At 40.3% G+C, this 25,856-nt stretch overlaps 1 protein-coding gene across 1 annotated transcript in view; it reads right to left on the bottom strand.

Annotated features, from left to right (window-relative positions):
• Positions 1–1,085: 1,085 nt before the first annotated feature.
• Positions 1,086–25,856, bottom strand: part of LOC124789160 (caltractin-like) — a 191,309-nt gene continuing 166,538 nt past the window's right edge. The window contains exons 5-6 of the mRNA XM_047256455.1: positions 14,604–14,788; positions 1,086–1,678 (exon numbers count right to left, since the gene is read on the bottom strand). Coding sequence (XP_047112411.1) covers positions 1,589–1,678; positions 14,604–14,788 — 275 coding nt within the window. The 3' untranslated portion in view covers positions 1,086–1,588. The remainder of the gene's footprint in view (positions 1,679–14,603; positions 14,789–25,856) is intronic.

Here is a 25,856-nt window from a genome sequence, read left to right as displayed (position 1 = left end):
AAACTGTCAATAGCCTTTGGTTGCTTCAATTGATCCAGGTCCCATCTTCTTAATCTCCTACCGTTTGCATTTTCTTGTTTTAATTTACAGTTTGTAGCCAACAAATTATGGCCAGGATCCACACATCTTCCACTGAAAATGTATTACATTAAAATCTGATTCTGAAATCTCTGTTCTAACATTAAATTATCAGTCTGAAACCTTCTAATGTTCTGCAGTCCCTTCCATAGACACAACCATCTTTCATGATTCTTAAACCAAGTGTAATCAGCAATTAAATTATGCTCTGCACAAAATTCTACCAGGAAGCTTGTCTTTCGTTCCTTTGGCAAGGGCTGATACTTCGGTGGGACTAAGGCTTTTGGTGGAAAGTTTAATGGCGTTTCCCCAGTCAGTATTGTCCTACTTTTGTTTTCCTTTCCGTACTATTGAATCCACTCCCCTACCATGATTACATTTTCCTCTCCCATAACTATCTGAATAATTTCTGTTATTGAATCGTACATTCTTGCAATCTCTTCATCATCTGCAGATGTAGTTGGCACATGAACTTGTACTGCTGTGGTGAGTGCTGAATTTGTATCTGTCCATGAATATACAAATTTTGCCATGAAAAGTGATTCATAAGATCACTTGTGGCTTGGAAGTGATTGTTTTTTCTCCTGTGGAAATTTTGGCTGTTTTTAAGGTCATTCATTACCTGGCTATATTCCCCTAAGTTATTTGAACAAATAATTGAGAGTGGAAAAACTGCAAATATTAATAATTTGCATTGTTTAAAGTTTAGAATGAATGACATTTTTGTGGAGAGAGGAGGGTGGAAAGTGGACACACTTACGTCCACCCCTTACAGGTAGTCCCCATCTGGGATGCTGTCGAGTGAGCTGAGTACAACTAGGACTTAGGCCTGACCAACCTTCATGAGTTGTTGCTAGTCACTGGAGATGCAAACACTTTCAGTATCTTGTGGAGTCTATACAAATAAGCTTTGCTGTCATGATCAGCAGCAAAGGAGATGCTACGTGCTACTGAGTAGGTATTTGTAGTTCGATGTCTGAAACGTTTTGTTAGGATAATGAGTTATAGTTCCTTTATTATATAAATTAAGGCGTTTTTACAGGTGGACATCACAGTCTAGGATTGCTTCAAAAGAATTTTATTTTGGCTGTGGCTGATGACTGACACACACACGCCAAACTCAAAACTTGGCATAGGTAGTGTGTGTTTAAGTCAATGGTTCACTTATCCAGCAAAAGACCACAAAGATTGGGGATAAGCAAGACCTTCTCTTGCCTGAAAAGCAGATTCACGGTTTTGAAAGTTTCACCTGTCAGTCTTCTGTGTCTATTACTAAAGGTTTTTTTTCTATGTCTTTCTGATAATAGCATAATTCTGCCCAAAACCATTAGTAGTAACAGTTAAAGCATTTAACATTATTCAACAATGAGCTTCAACTATTACAGGAAAAATTAAGATATTAATAGCTTCATGAAAGAACTTAATTACCCATTACACAGCTCAAAAACATTACATTTAAACAAATAAACACTTTTTTATGAAATAGCACTGCTAGTCAGTGCATTTTTTCTCATTCTAAACTTGTCCTCTTCATAATTCGTAGGAACTCTTCCTGGTTTACTTCTCCATCTCCATCTAAGTCTGCTTCATCAATCATTTCCTGAAAAAAAAATGCAGGTATTACAACTATGTGAAAAGTTGCATTGAAACACTTTCAATTAGTATATGTAGGTGTATACATTATATTTTTGGGCTCTTGTTTTCAAATGAAACAACAGTTAATTTGAAGAATTAGTTACAGTGCTCTGTTACATAATAAACTGTTGTTGTCATACTCTTATATCAAGAGATAATGTAAAGAAACTCATTTATTTCTATAACATGAATAGATGGTCAAGAATACAAACTGAATAATTTAAGCAAGAAGCTTTCTCTCTACAATTTAGTTTTAAACTGGTGTTTTTTAAAAAAATGTCTTAGAAGATGGAGGCAATTATTCCATGATAGGGTTAAATTGTATTAATATTGTGCTGCCTGAGATGTATCCAGCCATAAACAGTAGTTACAATGGGTATGTTCACTTGGCGTAATGTTGTAGGCATCATTGAAGTTGGGAACATATAAATCCAGTATGATTTTTAAAATTTAACAGGAAAGCAGAATTTAGTTCTTCAGTTTTACTAGCACACATGATGTACAAAAAAAAAAAAAAAACTGTAATGGCTACTTTTCAAACAATAGTGGTGCCTGCACTGAAGGTACTGACACTAAACCCAGAGTCAAGAAACATCTCTTTTGTCATATTTCCCTTAATAATTAATGTATAGGTCACCTCTGTTTTTGTCCTACATAAAAGATATATCAAAGCCGTTTGCTGAGTTTTGAAAAATTGTAGCACGTAAAGTCCCATTAATCCAAACTAATTGGGACTGGAACTTGTTTGGATTATAGATTTGTTTGGATTAGCCATAATTACCATGCTGAGTTTCTAGCATGAAGTATACCAAGCAGATAAGTAAGCACACCATGGTAAGAAATGGGAACAAGTGTGGGAACAATAGCTCACTCCCACTCCCTGCCCTTGTTGTTGTGCACTGTTGAGACCTTTGTAGTGTCTGAGGTCAGTGCACTGCCAGTTGGCTCGCAAAGTGCTTTGTTATGTTAGTTATCGATTGCTGGCATGCGCAACAGTTGTACTGTGTTCGTTCAGGTTTAGTGGTGTACGTATTTTCATCATGAGTAAATAGAAACCTACAACGTTAACTCTCAAAGAAAAACTGAATGCTTTGAAGTGGATAGACAATGGTGAGAATGTATCTAAACTGGCAACGGAACTGGATGTTTGTAAAGCAACCATTTGTGATTGGAAGAAGAACTGAGTGAAGCTTGAACAGTCCTGTGCAATGTCTTTGGGAAAAACACTCAAAATTCGGCAGACTTTGAAACAGTTCCAGTACGATAAAATGGATGAAGCTCTTTTCCTTTGGTTTATGCAGGAAAGAGAAAGCGGAACTCTTTTGAGTGGAGCACTGGTTCAGGAGAAGGCTGTTTACCTGAACAAGTTAATGAATGGTGATGAGTTTTTTAGTGCAAGTACGGGTTGGCTGGACAGATTCAAAAAACGTCATGGAATCCGTCAGCTAACAATTACTGGAGAGAAGCTTTCTTCTGACCGTGATGCAGCACAGGAATACTTGGGTTAGTTTGAAAATATGAGAAGAGAGGGAAAGTATTCTCCCCAACAAATTTATAAAACTGACGAGACTGGCATTAATTTTAGGTCAGAAGACCATGCTACTGGTTTTAAAATGTGCAAAGATCGTGTGACTTTATTAATGTGCAGAAACGCTGCTGGTAATCACAAGCTGACTTTAATGCTGATCTTCAAATCTGCTAGGCCCAGAGCTTTTAAAAACTGCAACATGAAGTCCCTGCCCGTATATTATCGCAACCAGAAAAAAGCATGGATGGATGGGTGGTAAGCTGTTCAAAGAATGGTTTCACAGCCAGTTTGTTCCCTCTGTTTGATGGTTTTCTAAGGAAAATCATTTGTCTCCCCATGCAATCCTTTTGATTGCTAACGCGCCGTCTTACCCCAGCACTGAGGAAGTATGTGATGGAGAAATTGTGGTGAAGTTTTTGCCACCAAATGTTACACCACTTCTATAGCCGATGGACCAAGGCATACTGCAAACATTAAAACGGATTTACGGAAACAATTTTTAAGAATGCTGATCCAAGATGATAACATTCCTTTAGTGGATAAAATAAATAAGACCAATGTGAAGGATGTTGTTTATTGGGCCGCTAAGGCATGGCAGAATATTTCAGAAAATACTCTGAGAAAATCATAGAGAAAACTGTGGACATCTCTTGAATTTCAGGACAACCTAGTTGAAAATGAAGAGGAAAATCTACTACAAATGATACAGACAATCCCTGGATGTGAAGAAGCTAGTGAAGGAGACTAGACGAGTGGATGGCAGCAGATGGGGTATGTGTGCAGAACCTTACTGACGTTGATTTAGTTGCTGCTGTGACTCAAGGCCAGGAAGAAGTGGACTGCTGTGATGGAAGGACAATGAGCCTGAAAATGACAAAGGAGAGCTGGTGCCACACAGTGACGCAGCAGAATCCCTTGACTTCACGCTACGTTATTTGGAGCAACAGCCCACTGCTGCACCTGCTGATTTGATGTTTATGAGACGATGGCGAAACTATGCATCATATAACAGACTGTCTTCATTATGGAAAAAAAAAAAAAAAAAAAAAAAAAAAAAAAAAAAAAAAAAAAAAAAAAAAAAAAAAAAAAAAAAAAAAGACTGAGTTTTTGTCATCTAAAAAGTAGGGATAAAATGTCCACTGTATTTTAGTAAGTTTGACAGCTTTTCTTTCATTGTTGTGCATTGTTTAAACCTAATGTTTTCTTGCCAATTTTTCTGATACATGTTTACTGTACTGTATAAATTAAAATAGTGTGTATGTACAGCAGTTTACCGCACAGTTTTCCATTCTTAGATGAGCATTTTTCATGTTCCGATTAACTGAACATTCAGATTACCGGTGTTCAGATTAGCAGGACTCTGCTTTACTCGCTAATGATGCTAGGATATGAAGCACATTTTTTAATTTTTTTTCTTTTTATTAGAGAAAATCCAAGCACATGTATTTTCAGTTGAATATAAGCAAGAGAAAATGAACTGAAGAAAGTAAGAGAGAAACGTCTATACCACCACCTGTGAGGGTATCAGACAAAAGTGAAAAAAAAGTGTAAGAAGAAATATGACTAAAGAGATATTAATAGAAAAAAATCAAGAGAGACATAGCAAGATAAGATGAGAGAAAAATTTACAATGAACTACGTGCACCATATGAAATTTGAAAAGTTAATGATAGCATAGTTGTCTTTTTACCAGATGAAGGCACTATTGGTTCAAAGAGTTAGCATCTTTGCCTGTGTTACTGTCTCTACAACTACTGGGCAAGTAGACCTTATTTCTGTATGTTTTTGACTGTCGGGCCAGGCCAGGGATAGTTTTGTTCAGTTCCTATATACTAAAAGAATGCCTGCATCACACAATAACCATGCTACAGACACTGACAATTGGTGACAGTGTTCTTCTCTGGAGGTTGGTGATATGCTACAGACACTGACAATTGGTGACAGTGTTATTCTCTGGAGGTTGGTGATTGTTACAGATGGTGCTATGAGTTGTGACTAAGTGTATATTCATTTTTGGCCACTCGCATCAAGTCATTCAACAATGTCTTCCCCCTGGAATCATGGTACATTCTAGCAGGACAGTTTTCATACCACAAGGCAAAAATTAATACTGTAGGTGTTTTAAGAGCATTGAACTTCTTGTCCCAGGCATTATACCTGACAGACATATCTAGGGCATCACTGAGCACCACCTCAGAACCCCCAAGCCAGACTGTATAATCTACAGGGATTGTGTGACATGTACAGGAACATTGGGTGAAATCTGTCTGAGCTCATATGCCATTTGTATAACCAATGGCACTATGAAGTGCAGCCATTTTATGCTCCAAAGGGAAGTGAACACACTGCCAAGTGAATGATTACAATATACTGGCTAATCTGTATACAATTTGTTATGGTCTAATATTTCCATATGTCTAATGGTCAGCATGTACACTGAGGTGACAAAAGTCATGGGATACCTCCCAATATCATGTCGGACCTTCTTTTGCCTGGCATAGTGCAGAGACTTAACATGGCATGGACTCAACAAGTTGTTGGAAGTCCCTGCGGAAATAGTGAGCCATGCTGCCTCTATAGCTGTCCATAATTGCAAAAGTGTTGCCAGTGCAGGATTTTGTCCACAAACTGACCTCTTGATTACATCCCGTAAATGTTCGTGGGATTCATGTTGGGTGACCACAGCGGCCAAATCATTCACTCACATTTTCCAGAACGTTCTTCACATGAATTGCAAACAGTTGTGGCCCAGTGACATGGCATATTGCCATTCATAAAAATTCCATTGTTGTTTGGGAACATGAAGTCCATGAATGGCTGCAAATGGTCTTCAAGTAGTTCAGATGCGCCAGAGGACCCAGTCCATTTCATGTACACACAGCCCACACCATTGTGGAGCCACCACCAGCTTGCACAGTCCTTGTTGACAACTTGGGTCCATGACTTCATCAGGTCTGAGTCACATTCGAACCCTACCATCAGCTCTTCTCTTACCAACTGAAATCAGGACTCATCTGACCAGCCCACAATTTTCCATTCATTAATGGCCCAACCAATGTGGTCATGAGCCCACGAGAAGTTCTGCAGCCAATGTTGTGCTGTTAGCAAAGGCATTTGCATCGGTCATCTGCTGCCATAGCCCATTAATGCCAAATTTTGTCACACTGTCCTAACAGGTACATTTGTCATAGGTCCCACATTGATTTCTGTGGTAATTTCACACACTGGTGCTTGTCTGTTAACACTGACAACTCTATGCAAACATCACTGCTCTTGGTCGCTAAGTGAAGGCCATTGGCCACAGTGTTGTCCGTGGTGAGGGGTAATGCCTAAAATTTTGGTATTATTGGCACAATCTTGACACTTTGGATCTCAGAATATTGAATTCCCTAATGATTTCCTAAAGGGAATGTCCCATGCTTCTAGCTCCAACTACCACTCCACATTCATAGCCTGTTAATTCCTGTTGTGCTGCCATAATCGTGTCAGGGACCTGTCCATATAAATCACCTGAGTACAAATGACAGCTCCGCCAATGCACTGCCCTTTCATATCTTGTGTGCATGGTACTACTGCCATCTGTGTATGTGCATATCGCTATCACATGACTTGTCACCTCGGTTTATGTTTGATTCATGATACTCTTAATTCCCATTTTAATCTCGATATCAGCAGTATTTCCACTAAATCACTAAGTGTCAGCAATTTTGTAGTCTTTAGTACAGTTTTTAAAAATCTCTCACTACATTTAATCACTTATGTTCAGTAATTGTGTGAATGGCATCTGTAAAGGGGAGCAATAACTACAATAATAATTTTTTCTTAGCAAAATACAACATGTTCCAACTGTGGTAACTTTCAGTTACATGTATCAGACAAGCAGGCTGCAGACTACCTTTAAACAAAATATGGTTTTCAGTCATTGCATAGTATGGATAGTACATTCCTTGTTTACCCTACATTTGTTACTATTTCCTCTCAGTTTACTGAAATACTTTATGAAATAAGTCCTTAGCCATTCACTCGTTTAGCCGAACCAAAACATTCATAACTGAATGAGAAGTAACGGCTATGTCATTGTTGTTTGTCTCTATGAAGAATGATATTTACATATGACTATTAAGAATGCCTTTTATAGAAGAGAAGTTTCTACTTGCCCATCAGGAGAATTAGGGTGACAAAAGGAAATAAAAGTAAGAAGTATTAGTGATGCAGGGAATGGCATACTGTTTTAAACTTTGAAACTAGACAGATAATTCCATGTAAGAAAGTGTGCACTACTGCTATTGTGTCAAGATACAGCATGTTTATATGGACTGTATTAAGACAAAATGTTATGGCAATCATGTATGTTCTACACTTTGTTGGTCCAAAAATGACGAAAATGTATGTTCGGTTGATTTGTGCATACTGCTTTTCTCCCACGAAGATGATTGTAATAATTGAAAATGATAGAGAAGAGACATACAATTGTACATCTGATGGCACAAATATGCTTTTCTTTTTTTCAAATTATCTACAGCTGCAGACAGTTGTCTATGAAGAGGAAAATACTACTACTACTACTAATAATAATAATAATAATAATAATAATAACAATAATAAATGTACCTATGACAGTAACTGATCAGAGTCAGAGCATCATCAACAGCATTTCACTAACAAAGAAAGTAGTAAATGTGAAGCAGAAGTTCTGCTAACAACAATGTTTGATCATTGTGGATTAATGTTTTGTATTTTCAAAAATAGTAGCTGGCTGCTGTGGCTGAGCGGTACTAGGTGCTTCAGTCCAGAACCATGCTGCTGCTGCTACGGTTGCAGGTTCGAATCATGCCTCGAGCATGGATGTGTGTGTTAGATTAGATTTACTTTCATTCAAATTGATCCATAATGAGGAGGTCCTCCAGGATGTAGAAAATGTCAGAAAAACAATAATACATTACAAATATTTACAACTCAAACAAATAAGCTAATGTACCATTCCACAGGTCCCAAGTGGAATGATCATCATTTTTTAATGAACACTATATGATAGAATCATTTTACAAACTAATGCACTGAATTTAAAATAAAAAGGCTTTTTTATTTATTTATAAGGTAGTAAACATGTAATACTTATTTACAATGAACACATTACAGCACTGAAATTGTGCTGAAGTTGGTTCTACTGAGAAGGAGTTGGCCTAGTATCCATAGTTCCCTAAACAGGTTTCTGCAGGATGTTCTTGAGTTCACACCACATATAACTCTTACTGCACGTTTTTGTGCCTGGAAAACTTTAGCTAGGCTTGATGAATTACCCCAAAAAATAATCCCATATGACATTATGGATTGAAAGTAAGCATAGTATGCCAGCTTTTTCATTTTTATATCCCATATGTCTGACACAATTCGCATTGCAAATGGAGATTTGTTAAAACGCTTCAGCAGTTCTGTCGTCTGCTTTTCTCAGTTTAATTTACTATTTATTGAATTTGTTATTTATTATCAAGCCATAATCCCAAGAATTTAACACTGCTTGTCATCATACGTTAAGTATATACTCATGGGACACCCTTTACAAGTTCTGAACTGTAAGTAGTGTGTTTTTTCAAAGTTTAGTGACAAGGAATTGGCTAGGAACCAGTGATGAACGTCCACAAATATTTTATTAGCTGATCTTTCTAAGACTACACTTGATCTGCTATTTATTGTAATGTTTGTATCATCGGCAAACAAAACGAACTTGGCATCTGGTAATATTACTGATGAAAGGTCATTGATATACACAAGAAAAAGTACGGGCTCTAAAATGGAACCTTGTGGGACCCCACATATAATTAGTTCCCAGTTGGATGATGCGTGATAGCTTGATACATGTCTCTTTCCTAATAACACCCTTTGTTTCCTGCCAGAGATATAAGATTTGAACCATTTTGAGCATTTCCTGTTACACTATAATATTCTAATTTACTTAAAAGGATATCGTGATTTACACAGTCAAATGTCTTTGACAGATCACAAAATATACCAGTTGCCTGCAATTTGCCTGAATTTAGCACATTATCACTGTAAGCGTATATAGCCTCCTGAATATCAGAACCCTTTAGAAATCCGAACTGTGACTTTGACAGTACGTTATTTGAGGTAAGATGGTTATAAGGCTGATTGTACATTACTTTTTCTAAAATTTTTGAGAATGCTGGCAAAAGTGAAATTGGATGGAAATTTGATGCTATTTCTGTATCTCCCTTCTTAAACAGAGGCTTAACTTCAGCATATTTTAACCATTCAGCAAAAAATTCCACTGATAAACAACTGGTTACACAGATAGCGTAATATGTTACTTAACTCAGAATCACATTCTTTAATTAGCTTTGTTGATATTTCATCATACCCACTAGATGGTTTTGATTTTAAAGATTTTATGATGAACAATATTTCTGCTGGGGTAGTTAGGGTCAAATTCATATTATGGAAGTTACTTGAAATTTCTGGTCTGAGGTATTTCATAGCAGCATCGACAGAACCTGACAACTCCATCTTTTCAGTAATATTTATGAAATGTTTGTTAAAAAGTTCTGCAACACTATACACATCTGTCACCAATGTGTCATTTACTCTTAATGCTATTTGTCCCTCTTCATGTCTGGTTCTACTGGTCTCCTCCTTCACTATATCCCATATTGTCTTTATTTTGTTATCTGATATGACTGTCTTTTCCTTGTAATATATTTGCTTTGATGTCCGTATTACAGTCTGTAATATTTTGCAGTATTTCTTGTAATGTGCTATAGCATCAACATCGGAACTGTTTCGGATTGACAGATACAGTTTTCTTTTTGTTTTACAACATACTCCTATTCCTTGAGTAATCCATGGCTTCTTTGTAGGCTTTGCTCTAACCTTGGTAAGTTTTTGGGGAAAACAGTATTTGAATAAGGTAAACACTTTATTAGCAAAAGTGTTATATTTTTCATTAATGGCATGAGCACTGTAAACATCAGTCCAGTGAATGTCTATGAGGAGTGTCCTAAAATAATCAATTTTTGGCTTATTGATTACCCTCTTGAGCTGATTTAACAGATTTTATATCCTGTTCAGTGTTAACATTTAACAGAAGGAACTGCATGTCATGATCTGAGAGGCCATTGACTATTGGTTTTGTAATATAATTTTGTTCATTGGACTTTTCTATAAAGATATTATCAATGGCTGTTTGTAAGCAGTTGGCTACCCTAGTGGGGAACTTTGCAGTGTGAATTAAGTTGAATGATAGTGTTACTAACTCAAATAAGTTCTTATTGAGAGAGTCTTTAAGGAAATCTACAAGGTGTCCTTAGGTTAGTTCGGTTTAAGTAGTTCTAAGTCTTAGGGGACTGATGACCTAAGAGGATTATCAATCTGGAAAACTGAACAATTTTAAAATAACACCAAGGAAAGAAGATTCAACTGCAACATTGCAAGCACCAAGCACAATGAGAAGTATGTTGCATTTCTTAACTCACTAATGCACTATTTTTACACAGTGTTCCCCAAAATGACCTGTCAGAAAAATCAAGGTCACAATAGGCTATGGATTACTGAAGGCAGGGAATATACACAGCATCAGAATAAGTATAGGTAGTTAATAAGAGAAGCAAAAGCCAGTTCAGAAAACAAGCCATAGCAAATACAAATAATAAAAGTAAAACAATGAGGGACATAATCAACACTGAAAAATGGAGTCAAAAATAGTGTAAATAACAGAAATTGTGTCAAGTCAATGAGAACTGAGAATAATGTAGTTACAGTTGGAACAAAAATAAGTGATATGCTCAACAACAATTTTATAAAAGCTGTACAAAATTTAAAGGAGGGAAAATATCAGCGGGGATCAAAGCATCCTAGAACACTTGGGAAACCATCCCACTGAGTGTTCCTGGAACCATTGATAAAAACAGAAATCATAAAAATAATTCTGAAATTAAAATCAAAGAAGCCTGCAGGAGATTACGAAATATCAAATTCTCTAATAAAGCATGTGAACAAAGCAATAATAGAACCTCTTTCAGAGAAAGAGTGACAAAAACAACCCAACTAACTATAGACAAAATCTTTAATCTCTCATTTCTCAAAAATAAGAGATGCTCATGCACAGTAGGATGACTGCATTCCTAGAGGAACATAGTTTTCTGATTACAGCACAACATGGTTTCCAAAAAGGGAAATGTACTGAAATTGCAGTCTCAAGTCTACCATAATCTGTCATAGATGCATTAGATAAGAGAAACTCTGTATTTGCTATGTTTCTGGATTTGTCTGTAGCTTTTGACACTATCAACCATACAGCACTAACTGAATAACTTAAAATCTATGGCATATGTTCACATGCAGTGCAGTGGATAAAATCACATGAGAATAACAAGACACATTATATGACAACAGATTCTGGATGCAGATCTGAAATCAAGGATAAGTACAGCGCACCTCAAGGATCTGTACTTGGTCCACTTCTGTTCAACCTATTTGTAAACAATATTGAAGTCAGTGGGAAGGATCAAAAAATCTGTATGCTGATGAAATGACATTAGTGAATATAGAAGAGAATGTGCAAACACAGGAAAGAAGCACCTTTATGTCAGCAGTACCACTGTACAGTGGCTCATACAGAATGACTTAATCATAAATCTAAAAAAAGACAATATTTGTGGCACTCATTCATATATGAAACAAGACTGGAAGAAGTTACCTCTAAAAATTGTTTGGAAAGTACAGTTGACAATAAGCTCCAATGGAAACAACATATACACATTGTGTGTTGTGAATGAAGTACCATAATATTTATTATGAAACAGCTTTCGCATTAAGCTAACAAAAAACTTCTGTGTACAGCGTACTATGCTCTATCTGAACCATACTTATAATGTAGAATTACTGTTTGGGAAAACTGAAAACTCCAGCAGCAACACTAAAAAAAAAGTGCTGCAAGAAAAGACTATTAGGACCATCTTGAATAAAAAATGAATGGATTCGTGCAGAACTGCCTTCTATAATCTAAAAATACTATCATTTCCATCCATGTACATATACAGAACAATAATTTTATTGATCAAAGGCAATGCATTACTAGAAAAAATGCAATGTCCATTCATGTGAAATAAGAAATAAAGGCCAGCTGAGAAGTAAGGTACACCTACAGAGAGTTGCCAAAAAGGTCCTTGATATTATGGTGTACATCTGGTAAAGCAGCTTCTTAAGAGACTGCAGCATAGTATGAGTGAAAAGACATTCCAGAAACTACTAAAACATTACTTAAGGGAAAAACAGTTTTGTAGTGTAGAAGAGCATATGTGTAAAGAATGATGAATGCTATTATTATTTGTATGTATGTACTGTAAACACTAGAAAATATTGTAGTATGTTGTATGTAAATATCTTTGACACCTAAATATTAATTGAGAGAAAAATGTATGCAACATTCTACCATTATTGCCAATTTGATGTTTTATACACTTGCATGTAATGTAATCAAACGTGACAAAATAAAAATCAGTTTTGTGTATAAGATTTTCTCACATTTCCCTTCCCACCCCTTTAACATTAACTCAAAAAAAAAAAAAAAAAAAAAAAAAAAAAAAAAAAAAAAAAAAAAAAAAAAAAAAAACCTTATCAGCTTAATTGATTATTCAGTGTCAAGTCACCATTCTTCATTCATAATTTTTTGATGATCCAACAAATAAGAACTCCCAGGAACCTATGAGGATGGTTTGAAAAGCTTTCAGAATGACCACGAGAGGTCAGCACTACCGCAACGAGTTGTTCGTGTAATATTCATTGGACTGTTGCCTGTAAACACAAGCCACATCAGTGCTCTTGGAATAGAGCTATGGCAGTGATATGGCTCTGTTTTTGTTCCCACATAGTGATTTGCGAAGATGGAAAAAATCGAGATTCAAGCAGTGATTAAGTACTTCGTAAGGAAAGATGTGGAAGTAAAGGACATTCACGCTGGTTTCCAGAATACACTGGCGGACTCTGCTCCTTCACATTCAACTGTGCCAAAGTGAACAAATGATTTTAATTTTGGTTGGGAGAGCTTAGATGATGATCCGCCGAGGCCAAGATATGTCACTACTCCAGAAATCATTGCAGAAGTTCACAAAATGGTCATGGAGAGTCGCCGATTGAAAGTGCCTGAAATTGCTCCTGCTTGCCAGATGTCATCTTAAACGGTATATCACATTTTAACTGAAGAATTAGAAATTAAAAAATTATCTGCGAGGTGGGTGCCACGACTCTTGACACTGGATCAAAAGTGCATGAGAATGGGCATATTGGAACAACGTTTGGCCCATTTTAGGAGAAACAAACAAGATTTTTTGAGCCGGTTTGTGACCACAAATGAAATGTGGGTGCACTACTATACCTCAGATACAAAACAACAGTCAAAACAGTGGAAACAAGCTGATTCTCCACCACCAAAGGAAGCAAAGACAATTCCTTCATTGGGAAAGGTCATGGCATCAGTGTTCTGGGATGTGAAGGGGATTCTTTTGTAGATTATCACCCCACTGAGCAAACAGTTACTGGAGAATACTACGCTAACCTCCTGGACAAATTGAAACGCAAGATATGCAAAAAAAGGCCAGGTTGGGCAAGGAAGAAAGTCATCTTCCATCAAGACAACGCGCACCCACACACATGTGCTGTCGCCATGGCAAAAGTACATGAACTAAGGTATAAATTGTTGCCACACTGGCCTTATTCACATTATATGGCTCTGTAAGACTTCCATCTTTTCCCAAAACTGAAAATTTTTCTTGGTGGACGAAGATTCACTTCAAACAAAGAATTGATAGCTGGAATTGACAACTACTTTGCAGGTCTTGAGGAAACTCATTTTTGAGATGGGACCAAGGCACTGGAATATTGTTAGACCAAGTGCATTAATCTACAAGGAGACTATATTGAAAAATAAAAAAGTTTCAGTGATGTAAGTACTTTTATTATATTCTGTTCTGAGAACGTTTCAAACCACTCTAGTAGAAAAGCCAAGATATTCATTAACAATCTGAAGCAGCTGTTAGAAATTGCATCATAATGAACTGCTATTTGTGCTTATTCAAGCTAAATTTTACATGGTAAAGCTATCATGAAAAATACTACTTAGAAAAAAGCTGATCCTTCCTCAGATGTATGGAATGGCTACTATTTGCTTCCTACTGCTTATCTAATCTCCATATGGCCACAGTATTTTTTTTTAATCACAGAACAATATTTATCTGTGTTCCATAAGAATGATGTATGTTTACAACAAACATAATCAGATAAATTGTTGAATAAAAAATTAAAATGTATACACTTTTAATTCGCTTTTGGTTTTGTATTATAATTATTTTACCTGAAGTTCTTGTTCTGTAACGTCTTCCTTAAGTTCATTAGCAACCCTTTTCAGATTATTTAAAGAAACTTTTCCAGTTTCATCATCATTAAATAGATGGAAAGCTCGTAAAATTTCATCTTTTGGATCAGTCTCAGACATCTTAATTGTAACAAACAACAGGAAATCATTGAATGACAAGTAACCTAAAAGAAAAATACAGCAGTTTACCTGATTAGTGTTGAGAATAACGAAAAAATATATTTCCACGAACAGATTTTAAAGAAAATTAAAGATCATAATGTAACAGTTTAGCTTAATGAGTAACAGTGTCTGAAGTATCAGCTCTGTTTTTGAGAATTTCAGATTTTTTTTTTGTTTTTTTTTTTTGTTTTTTTTGTGGGGGGGGGGGGGTGTCCCCTCTTATATACCCATAAACAATGATGAACATTTGGCGTAATTAAATTACTATTACACAATGAAAGGATAGGTTGTAATAGTCTCCAGAGTTTACATCCACATTTATACTATGCAAATCACTTTAATATATGTCACAGACAGTATGTTCTGTAATGGCATTTGTTATGATTTCTTACTTTTCCACTCACTGAAGGATGTTGAAAGGATAGACAATCTAATAAATTTTGTCTATGTGGTGTCTTCAGGATCTATACATGCAAAGGTTGAAGATTATTTGCCATATACTTAATACATAATAGTTCCACCATACATTAACCCTCAACAAACATCATTTTATCTCACAGTGGAGAATTACTATGAAAGAGCTTTCAGCTGACAACAAAGCAAACTCCCCCCACTCACCAGGATTTTCAGAATTTATGAACCTGAAGATCCCATATTCAGATTACATATTCTGCATCAAAGGCATGAAAATAGCTGAGATTTTTCTTTAGAAATCCATGTTTTACAGTTCAGACTGGTAATTCAAATTGCCAACATTACAGGCCAGTTTTATTTCTCAGTCTATTCCTTTTGTTGTCCATCCCTTTGTTATCTTCAGCAGCTCCAAATACATGAATTCAGCAACTGGTTAAATAATTTCATTTTTAATTTGTACTATTCTCTTTCATTGTGTTGATTATAAATCATTTTAGTGTTATCAAGGCTGTGTTTAAGGTCTGCTTTAAAATTTGCTCCAGTGCAGTCTTTTGCCCGTTGCTGAAACTTATCTGCAGCAGAGATGAACAGCTCGATATCATCAGCAAAATGTGGTTCATAATTCAGGTATTTCCCAGTAACATGTATTTCTTCTTGTTTCCAGTTACTCTGGATGCTATCAACAATGTTAGTCAAAAGGAATCTCCTTGCCTATCTCCTCTTTTAATCCTGAATTTTTTTATTACTCTGATGAAGTCTAATTAATATGCATAAATTCTTGGTAGCGTTTTGTTGTAAAAATTATCTAGATTCAGGCACTGGAGATTCCTGCTAGTTGCCTGACACACAGCAATGTTTAACCTTAAAGAAACTCTGTTTATACATCAAGCAGAATATGAGTTTGAACGGTCACCCTCCTGAATGCAAGTCCAGTGTCCTAACCAGTGCGCCGCCTCGCTCGGTGATAAATAGTCAGCTGCCTGTGTGCTGCACAGTAATGTTCAGTAAGTCAGTGCTCATATAGCAGCTTGTGGATGTGGCTTTTGTGAAAGTGATTAGTAGTATCACCTTTACCACCAGCTAAACAACACCAGAAATAGTTTTTATTTTCCTGCTTATTATAAGTAGATCTTAATTCTTCCAGTGTAGCTTTGCACAAGTCATTCAGTTTCCTCTCTTGTTGCTGCAGTCTGCTTGTTCCAGGTGGTTATAATTAAACTGATGGTGTACCAAGTGCGGGAGTACAGGACACTGAAACATGTAGGTATGTTCATTAATTGGAGGGCTCATGGAGTATGCTGAAAGAAATAATACATTCACTTTCTGCCACCAGTAGAAAATATGGTGCTGAAAGCAGTCAGAATGTGATGGGGGTGGAAGAGACAGGGGAGGAATGATCAACACATGATAATGTTGGTTCTGGCACATTTATTAGGATAGGATCACAAGTTATAACATGTGTTCACCTTAGTCTTCTGACTCAACAACATGCTACATCTGGAATACAGCATGCTCGTCAGTTGCTCAGTTCATATCTGGTGTAATTAGAGTGATATGTTGACATTATCCTTGATAGATACAATCATTCAGACAGCCCACAACCACAATTGACTTGGACTTATTTTTATCCAGCAGACCACACATCTTGAAACTGCCTAGAGATAATGTAGTTGTTACCAAAGGTTTCTTGAAGCAAATGTTTCATCTGGCAAGCAAAATGAGCTGTCACTTCATCTTGCATGAAAATAGTGGTGTGGACACAGTTGCATTCCTTGCAAAGCTGGAGTCATGTGTTGCACAAGGAGGTCCTTATAACATGCAGATATCACTGTACACCTAGCAAGCCTACAAGGTGCCATCTCAAAGAAAAACAGGCCAAGAATGAAGGAGCTTGTGAAACCACACCACACAGTCACATAAGTTGAAGTCCATGGGTGTTCCTCACAAAATATAGAACTCTATATGCGACAGTCCTGTGTATTCATGGCACCATGCAGAGTGAAATGTGCCTCGCCCAACCAAAGAATATTCCCAGCCACAAGTCATCCCTTTCCATGCGTGCAGAAAATGAAGGGCAAAGTCACAGCATTGCAGCCTATGTTAGGGCTTCATTTTATGCTCATTCTGAATCTTGTAAGGATACCAGTGTAAAATGCATTGCAAAATCTTTTGAACTGTTGACCAGGGGGGAGAGAATTCCTGTGACACAGCCCGAGCACTGGCTGCAGAATTTGAGGCATGTGCTGCACAGTCAGCGATAGCTAAAGCAACTTAATCAACAACTGTCATGGGACAGGACCACCGCCCTCTCCCATGTAATTCATGCTTTTCTTCAAATTTCTTGATCATATTCTTTAGTCCATTTATTTAGTTAGGGCCTCTTTACAACTGTTTGTCAGTGATTTTCCTGCAATGCAGTTCCACTATTGCTGCCATTCCGATAAAACAACTTTACCAGCAGTGCAAAGTCTTTCTTCTCAAAAGCCATTGTTTGGTATGGAAAACTTCAACATTTTTAAACCTTTATACCAACAGTTACTTCACAAAATAAATCAACATGTGTCACAAAGTGACAGACAGCGTTTTTTACTGCTTACAGCGCCATATTTTCACCTGGTGGCAGAAAGTGGAACTATTTTTTGTTTTGTTTTTCCAGCATACTCCACGAGTTCCCCGATTAGTGAACTAACCTACAATGTTTCAGCATCCTGCAATGTATGCAGCCTGTACAGCACCACTTGGAACACCATTAGTTTAGTTATAACTGGAGATCGGATTATATGCATCATAAAAACCTTCAAATATGCATGCAGATATGCATGAAAAATATTTAAAAATGCATGAAAAGTGTCGAAATATGCAAGATTAAATAATTGCAAAACATGGTAGTTAACATGTGCATTACATCTCAGAGCCAAACCTGTGCATATCAATTATAAGGAAGAGCGCTGGCTGTGCGAAAATTGGTACATTTAGAACACTGATATCATTTTCTGAATACTTTCTGGTAGACGTTAGGAAGAAGGCCTTTCTGGGATTATCTTCTAAAAATTTGCAAATTGGGGACACACACCGTTTTTCAAGAATTGTTCCTTCTTTGCTGTTGTTGTTGGTAACAATCGAATGCGATACGGGTGAGTTGCAGCAAAACAATCAATATATACAGGTTCCTCTTCTATTGCACGCAGAGGGGCATGCTCAAAAACGAATATTTTATTTAAAAAACAACACACAATCATCATCTACAATTTATTTAACGTGTTTCTACTTTTGTAAACATAAAAGACCAAGTGCTGTTCCAAATGTTCGGTAGTAAGATTGTGTCTTCGATTACACAAAACATTTTTATAAGCAGAAAAGGGCCGTTCTACATCAACTGAGGTAACTGGCAGTATTTGAATTTGGGTGTATGTTGGCACTTATTGTTTCTGGTAAACGTTCACCCATTCCATTAATAAAACATCAATTTGGCACAAGGGTTCAAAGTCTGGGTTATCGTTTAAAATGTTTTCAAACTTTTCTATAAGTGCTCTTGGGAATACCTGTTGCAATGAGTAGTTCACTAGAATAATTATACAGGGTGTACATAAAGTCTGGGAACACTTTCAATTATTTATTGCACAAGTACCAAAAATTGTACATATATCATACGTATGTCATTTTGATTTTTAAAGTATACCGCCACAGCATGGTTTGGTAATTTGCCAATAGTCAGCGCTAGTCGTGAACAAGGCAAGTACAGGTGCAGAGTGAGCTTTCTGTGTGTTTGAGTTCGACAAAAACAAGTGTGCTACAGCTGTTCAAAGGATGTTTAGAACCAAGTACGGTACAAAGCCACCAACAAGGAAGGCCATTTACCACTGCCTCAACAAATTCGTTACGATGGGTTGCTTGTGCCCGGCAAAGAGAAGCAGACATCCCAGTGTGAGTGAAGTGATTGTGGAGCGCGTGTGAGAGACATTTACAAGGAGTCCAAAGAAATCGGTGCTTCATGCATCCCGTGAACTTGAAATGGCTCCAATGACAGTGTGGAAAGCCCTGTGACAGAAGCTGTCTCTAAAACCATTCAAATTGGAGTTAGTGCAGAAGCTCAATGACAATAACCAAGGCAAGCGTTTTGAGTTTTGTTCACAGTTGAAACAACTGAATGAGGATGGGGATGGCACTGTTGATACTTAATTTTTAGCGACAAAGCCACTTTCTACACTAATGGGAAAGTGAACAGGCATAATTGTCAAATCTGGAGTACAACGCATCCACACAAATGCATTGAATTTGAGTGTGATTCCCCACAGGTAAATGTTTTTTGTGTCTTGTCAGGTCAAAAACTGTACAGGCCATTCTTCTTCGCCGAGAGCACTGTCACTGGGTATTCCTACTTGGACATGTTGCAGCAATGGCTGATGCCTCAAATGCAATCGGACTCTCCATTCATCTTTCAGCAGGATGGGGATCCACCCCATTTTCATTGTGTAGTTCGTGGGTACCTGAATACGGAGCTGCCACATCGCTGTATCAGCTGTGCTACAGAAGGGGAGAGCTGTTTCATGAAATGGCCTCCCCAATCACCAAATCTCACTTTTTTTCTGTGGGGACACATTAGAGATCTGGTGTATGTACCAGCTCTACCATGTGATGTAGCAGAGCTCCGGGAGAGAATACGGGAAGCGATTGCCACAGTCAACAATGCCATGCTGGGATGGGTATGGCAAGAATTTGATCACGGTATTGATGTCTGCCTGGTCACTCATGGTTCGCATATCGAATGTTTGTAAAAAAAAAAAAAACTTTCAGAGTTTCTCTTCTCTCAGATGTATGACATCTGTACAGTGTTTAGTTCTTGTGCAATAAATAATTGAAAGTGTTGCTGGACTTTATGTACACCCCATATTCAGTAACTGAATAGATTCATTCAAGCTTTTTAACACTTGCAGGTATAATCACAGCAATGTCTTCCTTGCACTGGCAAACTGCCAAAGCCTCTGCACTATCGAAGTCATTTACTACCCCTCTAATGGTCTCGAAATGTTCATTGTAAAACAACACAGCTTCAACTCATATACCCCAATGAGTTACCATTGGTTTGGGAGGTAAAGGCACATTTTTCTTTGTAGGGCTTGATGAGACCATGGGCCTTTAGAAACACTTCCTTTGTGGATGAAATTCGTTTATTTATATTCAAAAATGTGGAGCGTATTTCAGCAAGGCAATGTACTCCATGACCAAAGCACGTCACATGAATCAAATTGGGATAAAACACTCAGAGGGCTTTTCCTGCTTTGATCATGTTGAAAGCAGCCTCTGAACCCCCCCCCCCCTCCTCCCCCTCCCCCCCTGTGGGTTCGGGGGTTAGAATAGGCCCGCGGTATTCCTGCCTGTCGTAAGAGGTGACTAAAAGGAGTCTCAAATGTTTCGGCCTATATGTGATGGTCCCCTCTTCGGTTTGACCTCCATCTTTCCAAGTTCTTCCACAGAGCGAGCCAATTGTGGAAGGGTGCCTTACATGGTGCATTTTGTCCATCGTGCATTGGGACCTCTAGACAGCTTTATCGTCATCGCATTGCCGCCGTCCCGCTCGTTCTCCATCTCTTGGGTGAGGATACGTTCCTGGGTGCAATTTCCACTATGCACTGTTGCTTTTTGCAGAGGCGACAACCATGGACTTTATTGCACCTAATATCTAGCACGGTAGCCGGTCCGTTGTGGTGGGGCCGCCATGTACCCTGTTGGTTGTAGCCCCCTGACAACACAGGGATCGCTCTACTGATGCCTGCACCTTTAACTCCCCACGTATGCCAAGGAGTAGATGCTCATCTCCCAGGGGCATCAGGACTCCCAGCAATGGCCATCCTGCCAGGTGGCCCTTGCTGTGGCTGGGTACCGCCCAGGAGAGAGGGCCCTTGGTCGGAGTAAGTGGCATCAGGGAGGACGACACGCAATGAAGTGTGGCACATCATCTCCTGCTGGTGGCCAGCCACCAGCAGTCTCTAAGCTTTCGAGGGCTCACTTTAAAGCTAACGTGTATGATCCCAAATCATTCCCCTCCCTGGCCACACCATGGGAGGAACGAAAGGCTATGAATGACAGCAAAACGTATTCACTCCGGTATATCGTCTGTACCAGAGCTGATGGGGAATCCTTTGTGTCCGTGAAGCCTCAGTTCTTTGCAGAGCATTTAGGGGACAAGTTCGGGGAGGTGGAGGGCTTGTCCAAAATGTGGCCATGGTCAGTCTTGATAAAAACAGCATCCTCTGCCCAGTCACGAGCCTTGCTTGCTTGTACAAAGCTGGTGGATGTTCCTGTTACTACCACCCCACATAAAAGCTTAAATATGGTCCACCATGGCATTATTTTTCACAGAGATCTTCTTTTACAGTCAGAAGAAGAGCTGCCCACCAACTTAGAGCGACGAGGGATCGTCAAGTTGCCACCGGTGCCTTCATCTTGGCCTTCGAGGGTGACACATTACCTGAGAAGGTCAAGGTGATGGTCTACCATTGTGATGTCAAGCCATATATCCCTCTCCCGATGTGGTGCTTCAAGTGTTGGAAGTTCGGCCATATGTCTTCCCACTGTACTTCCAGCCTCATATGTCGCGATTGTGGTCGTCCATCCAATCCTGATACTCCATGTGCCCGCCTCCCATCTGTGTCAACTGTCGAGAGCACCATCCCCCTTGCTCGCCAGACTGTAAGATTCCACAGAAGGAACGGAAAATAATGGAATACAAGACCCTGGATCGACTGATCTACACTGAGGCTAAGCGGAAATTTGAACAACTTCATCCAGTATGCATGACGTCATCTTATGCTGCCACTGTCACTCCTGCTACAGTTCTCATAGCTGCACCACATACTGTCAGCTCTCAGAGCCAGAGGACCACACCTGCTCCCTTGATGGTGGGGGCCACTTCTCTCTCTGTTGCTCCCGCACCACCTACCTCGGGAGCAGCACCCCCTCAACCACCGGGGACACCAGTCCCTACTTCTAAGCCGGAGAAGCGTAAGTCTTCTTCGGCTTCTCTCGCTCGGAAGGGATCCCTTGGGTCATTCCCTTCCTAGGTTCCTACCAGAAGCACAGCAGACAATCACCAGTGGCTGAAGAAGCCACAGGGTGCTGGTCATTGAGCTTTGCGATCCTCTTTGGTCCCGGAGACTGACTCAAAAAAGCCCTCCCAGCAAGAGCAACCAAAGGAACAGGGCGAGAAAGCGAAATTGAAGACCCCTAAGACCAAGGAATCTGTGGTGGCACCTACTCCACCGCTACCTACAAGCTCTGCATCTGAGGATGAGGTGGAGATTCCTGCATCTGCTGAGGACCTCGATCTCGCCGGTCCCTCAGACGTGATGGATGTCGCTCCTGCCGGTACTCAGTCGGTGGCAGCAGGTGACCCAGCAACGTAATTTGACACCTCAGTCCCTTCACGCCCTTCTTGGCCATGGTCAATGTCATCCTCCAGTGGAACTGCAGCGGTTTCTTCCAAATGATGGTGCCTTCTCACATTTCAGTGTGGCCCATGGCACGTACTCAGCCATCGACCTTTCAATCTGCAGCCCTGGCCTCTAACCGTCTGTCCAATGGAGTGTGCATGATGACTTGTGTGGTAGTGACCACTTTCTGATCTTTCTGTCACTGCCACAACGTCACTATTCTTGGCGTCCTTGCAGATGGGCTATGAATAAGGCTGACTGGGACTTGTTCTCCTCCATTGTCACTATTGAGCCTCTTTCCAATGAAGCCATTGATGCGGTGGTTCACTTGGTCACCACCGGCATCGTTACTGTTGCAGATTCTGCCGTTTCCCGTTCTTCTGGGTGCCCTCAGCGGAGGACTGTGCCTTGGTGGTCGTCTGAGATCGCTGAGGCAGTTAAAGATCACTGGCAGGCGCTCCAGCGTCACAAGCGACATCCCTCATTAGAACACCTCATCGCCATTAAACAGCTGCGTGCGCGGGCCCGCCACATCATTTGCCAACACAAGCAGAAGTGCTGGGAAAGGTATGTCTCCACCATTGGCCTCCATATCTCTCCATTGCAGGTTTGGGCCAAGATTAGGCGCCTCTATGGCTACCGGACCCCTGTCAGCATCCCTGTGCTCTCACTGAATGGAGGAGTTTGTCCTAACTCCAACATAATTGCAAACCACTTAGCAGAGCATTTTGCTCTGAGTTCTGCTTCTCCAAATTACCCACTGGGCTTCTGCTTCCTGAAAGAGTGGTTGGAATGTCGGAGCCTTTCATTTCACAAGGCCCACCGATAATCTGGTGAGCCTGGAGTCTGCCATCTGTACGACCTTTGCCTGCTGTCAGCACCTCGTTGCTGTTTTTTTTGACATGCAGAAGGCATACGATACGACATGGCGACATCACATCCTCTCTACACTTCATGGTTGGGGTCTTCGTGGTCCGCTGCCGATTTTCATATGAAATTTTCTGTCGCATCATACCTTCCGCATGCAGGTTGTGGCCTCCCATAGTTCCCCCCGAGTTCAGGAGAATGGGGTACCGCAGGATCTGTCTTAAGTGTCTGCCTGTTTTTAATTGTAATTAATGGGCTCGCTGCGGCAGTGGTAACGTCTGTCTCAGCATCCTTGTATGCTGATGACTTCTGCCTCTACTATAGCTCCATTGGCATTGCAGCTGCTGAACGTCAGCTGCAGGGAGCCATCCGCAAAGTGCAGTCTTGGGCTGTAGCACATGGCTTCCAGTTTTCGGCTACCAAGACCTGTGTTATGCATATCTGCCGGCGCCGCACTGTTTACCCTGAGCCACGGCTTTATCTTGACAGTGAACCTCTTGCTGTGGTGGAGACCCATCGGTTTTTGGGTGTGGTTTTAGATGCCCGGTTGACTTGGCTCCCTCACATTCGGCAGCTTAAACAGAAGTGTTGGTGGCATCTTAATGCTCTGCGTTGCTTGAGCCACACCAGCTGGGGAACCGACTGGTCTACCCTCTTACGGCTCTACTAGGCATTAATTCAGTCCCGTCTGGATTATGGGAGCCTGGCTTATGGTTCAGCATCCCCTTCTGTGTTGCGGGTGCTGGACCCCATCCTTCACAGCAGGATTTGACTTGCCACTGGAGCTTTCCGGACCAGCCTTGTGAACAGCATACTTGTGGAGGCAGGTGTCCCTCCACTGCGGTTACGGCGCCAACGTTTACTGGCTGCTTATGCTACACACGTTTGTAGCTTGCCTGGGCGTCCCAACTATCATCTCCTGTTCCCTCAGTCTGTCGCCCATCTCCCAGAACGTTGGCCCCGGTCGGGTTGTGCGATCGCAGTTCGCATCAGAGAGCTTCTCTCCAGGCTTGGGGTTTTCCCTCTTCCATCTCTTTTTCGGGCCCCTCTGCGTACACCCCCGTGGTGTGTGCCCCGCCCATGCCTTCGGCTCAAATTGGCACAGGGCCCGAAGGACTCGGTCCCTCCTGAGGCCTTCTGCCACCGCTTTCTTTCCATCCTTGCCATGTATCAGAGCTCTGGTGTTGTCTACACTGACGGTTCGATGGTTGCTGGTCGTGTCGGTTATGTTCTCACTCTAGGGGACCATTACGAACAACACTCATTGCCCGCTGGCTGCAGTGTTTTCACTGCTGAGCTGGTCGCCATCTCTCAATGCCCTAGAGTATATCTGCTCCTGCTCAGGTGAGTCCATCGTTATCTGTAGTGACTCCCTGAGCGGTTTATGAGCTATCGACCAGTGTTTCCCTCGCTCTCGTCTGGTGATGGCTGTCCAGGAGTCCCTCCATACTCTTGCCCGTTGCGGCCGCTCAGTGGTCTCTGTGTGGACCCCTGGTCATGTCGGCATCCCGGGCAATGAACGTGTTGACATGCTGGCCAAACAGGCTTATCGATTGGGCTTTCGGAGAGTGACCTAAGGGCAGTTTTGCGGCAGAATGTACTTCGCACCTGGGGTGAAGAATGGCGTTCCCTGCCTTCACCAAACAAACTTCGGGCCATCAAGGAGGCTACTGGTGCGTGGCACTCCTCCTTGTGGGTCTCTCGCAAGGAGTCTGTTGTCCTCTGCCAGCTGTGCATTGGGCACACACGGATGATGCACGGCCACTTAGTGCGCCACGAGGACCCACCTCTATGTCGCTGCGGATCCGTTTTGATGGTGGTCCTCATTTTGTTGTGGTGTCCCCTTTTAGCTGTGCTCAGGCAGACGTTTGCGCTGCCTGAGATGCTCCCTGCCCTCTTAACAGATGACCCTGCCATGGCAGGCTTAGTTTTGCATTTTATTCTGGCAGGGGGATTTTATCACTTAATCTGAGTGTTCATCATTTTTTTGTTTTGAGTCTGGCCTTTGGTCTACAATTTTAGACTGAGTTATTTTTTTAGTGTGTTTCCAGGTGGTTGGCTTTTCCTTTTTTGTTTCTATGGTCGGCCAACCACTGTCACACTCTGTGTCATTTTAATTCCTTTTGTCTGGTCTCTGTCTGCGTCTTTCTTGTCTTGTGTTGTCTGCTGTCATATCCATTGTTTGTTTTTATTCTGTGTGGGTGTTTGAAGTTTTGGAAAAAGGGACCAATGACCGTAGCAGTCTGGTCCCTTGAATCCCACAAACTCAACCCCCAACCCCTCTGAAATAAACACAAACACCATTTCATCTGCAGAAGATTCTTAAAATATTTTTCTAATACCCTCATTCACAAATCTG

The sequence above is a fragment of the Schistocerca piceifrons genome, chromosome 3, assembly GCF_021461385.2.
Source record: "Schistocerca piceifrons isolate TAMUIC-IGC-003096 chromosome 3, iqSchPice1.1, whole genome shotgun sequence".
NCBI lineage: Eukaryota > Metazoa > Arthropoda > Insecta > Orthoptera > Acrididae > Schistocerca > Schistocerca piceifrons.
The sequence above is the reverse complement of the archived record's forward strand: the minus strand, read 5'-3'. Positions and strand labels throughout refer to the sequence as shown.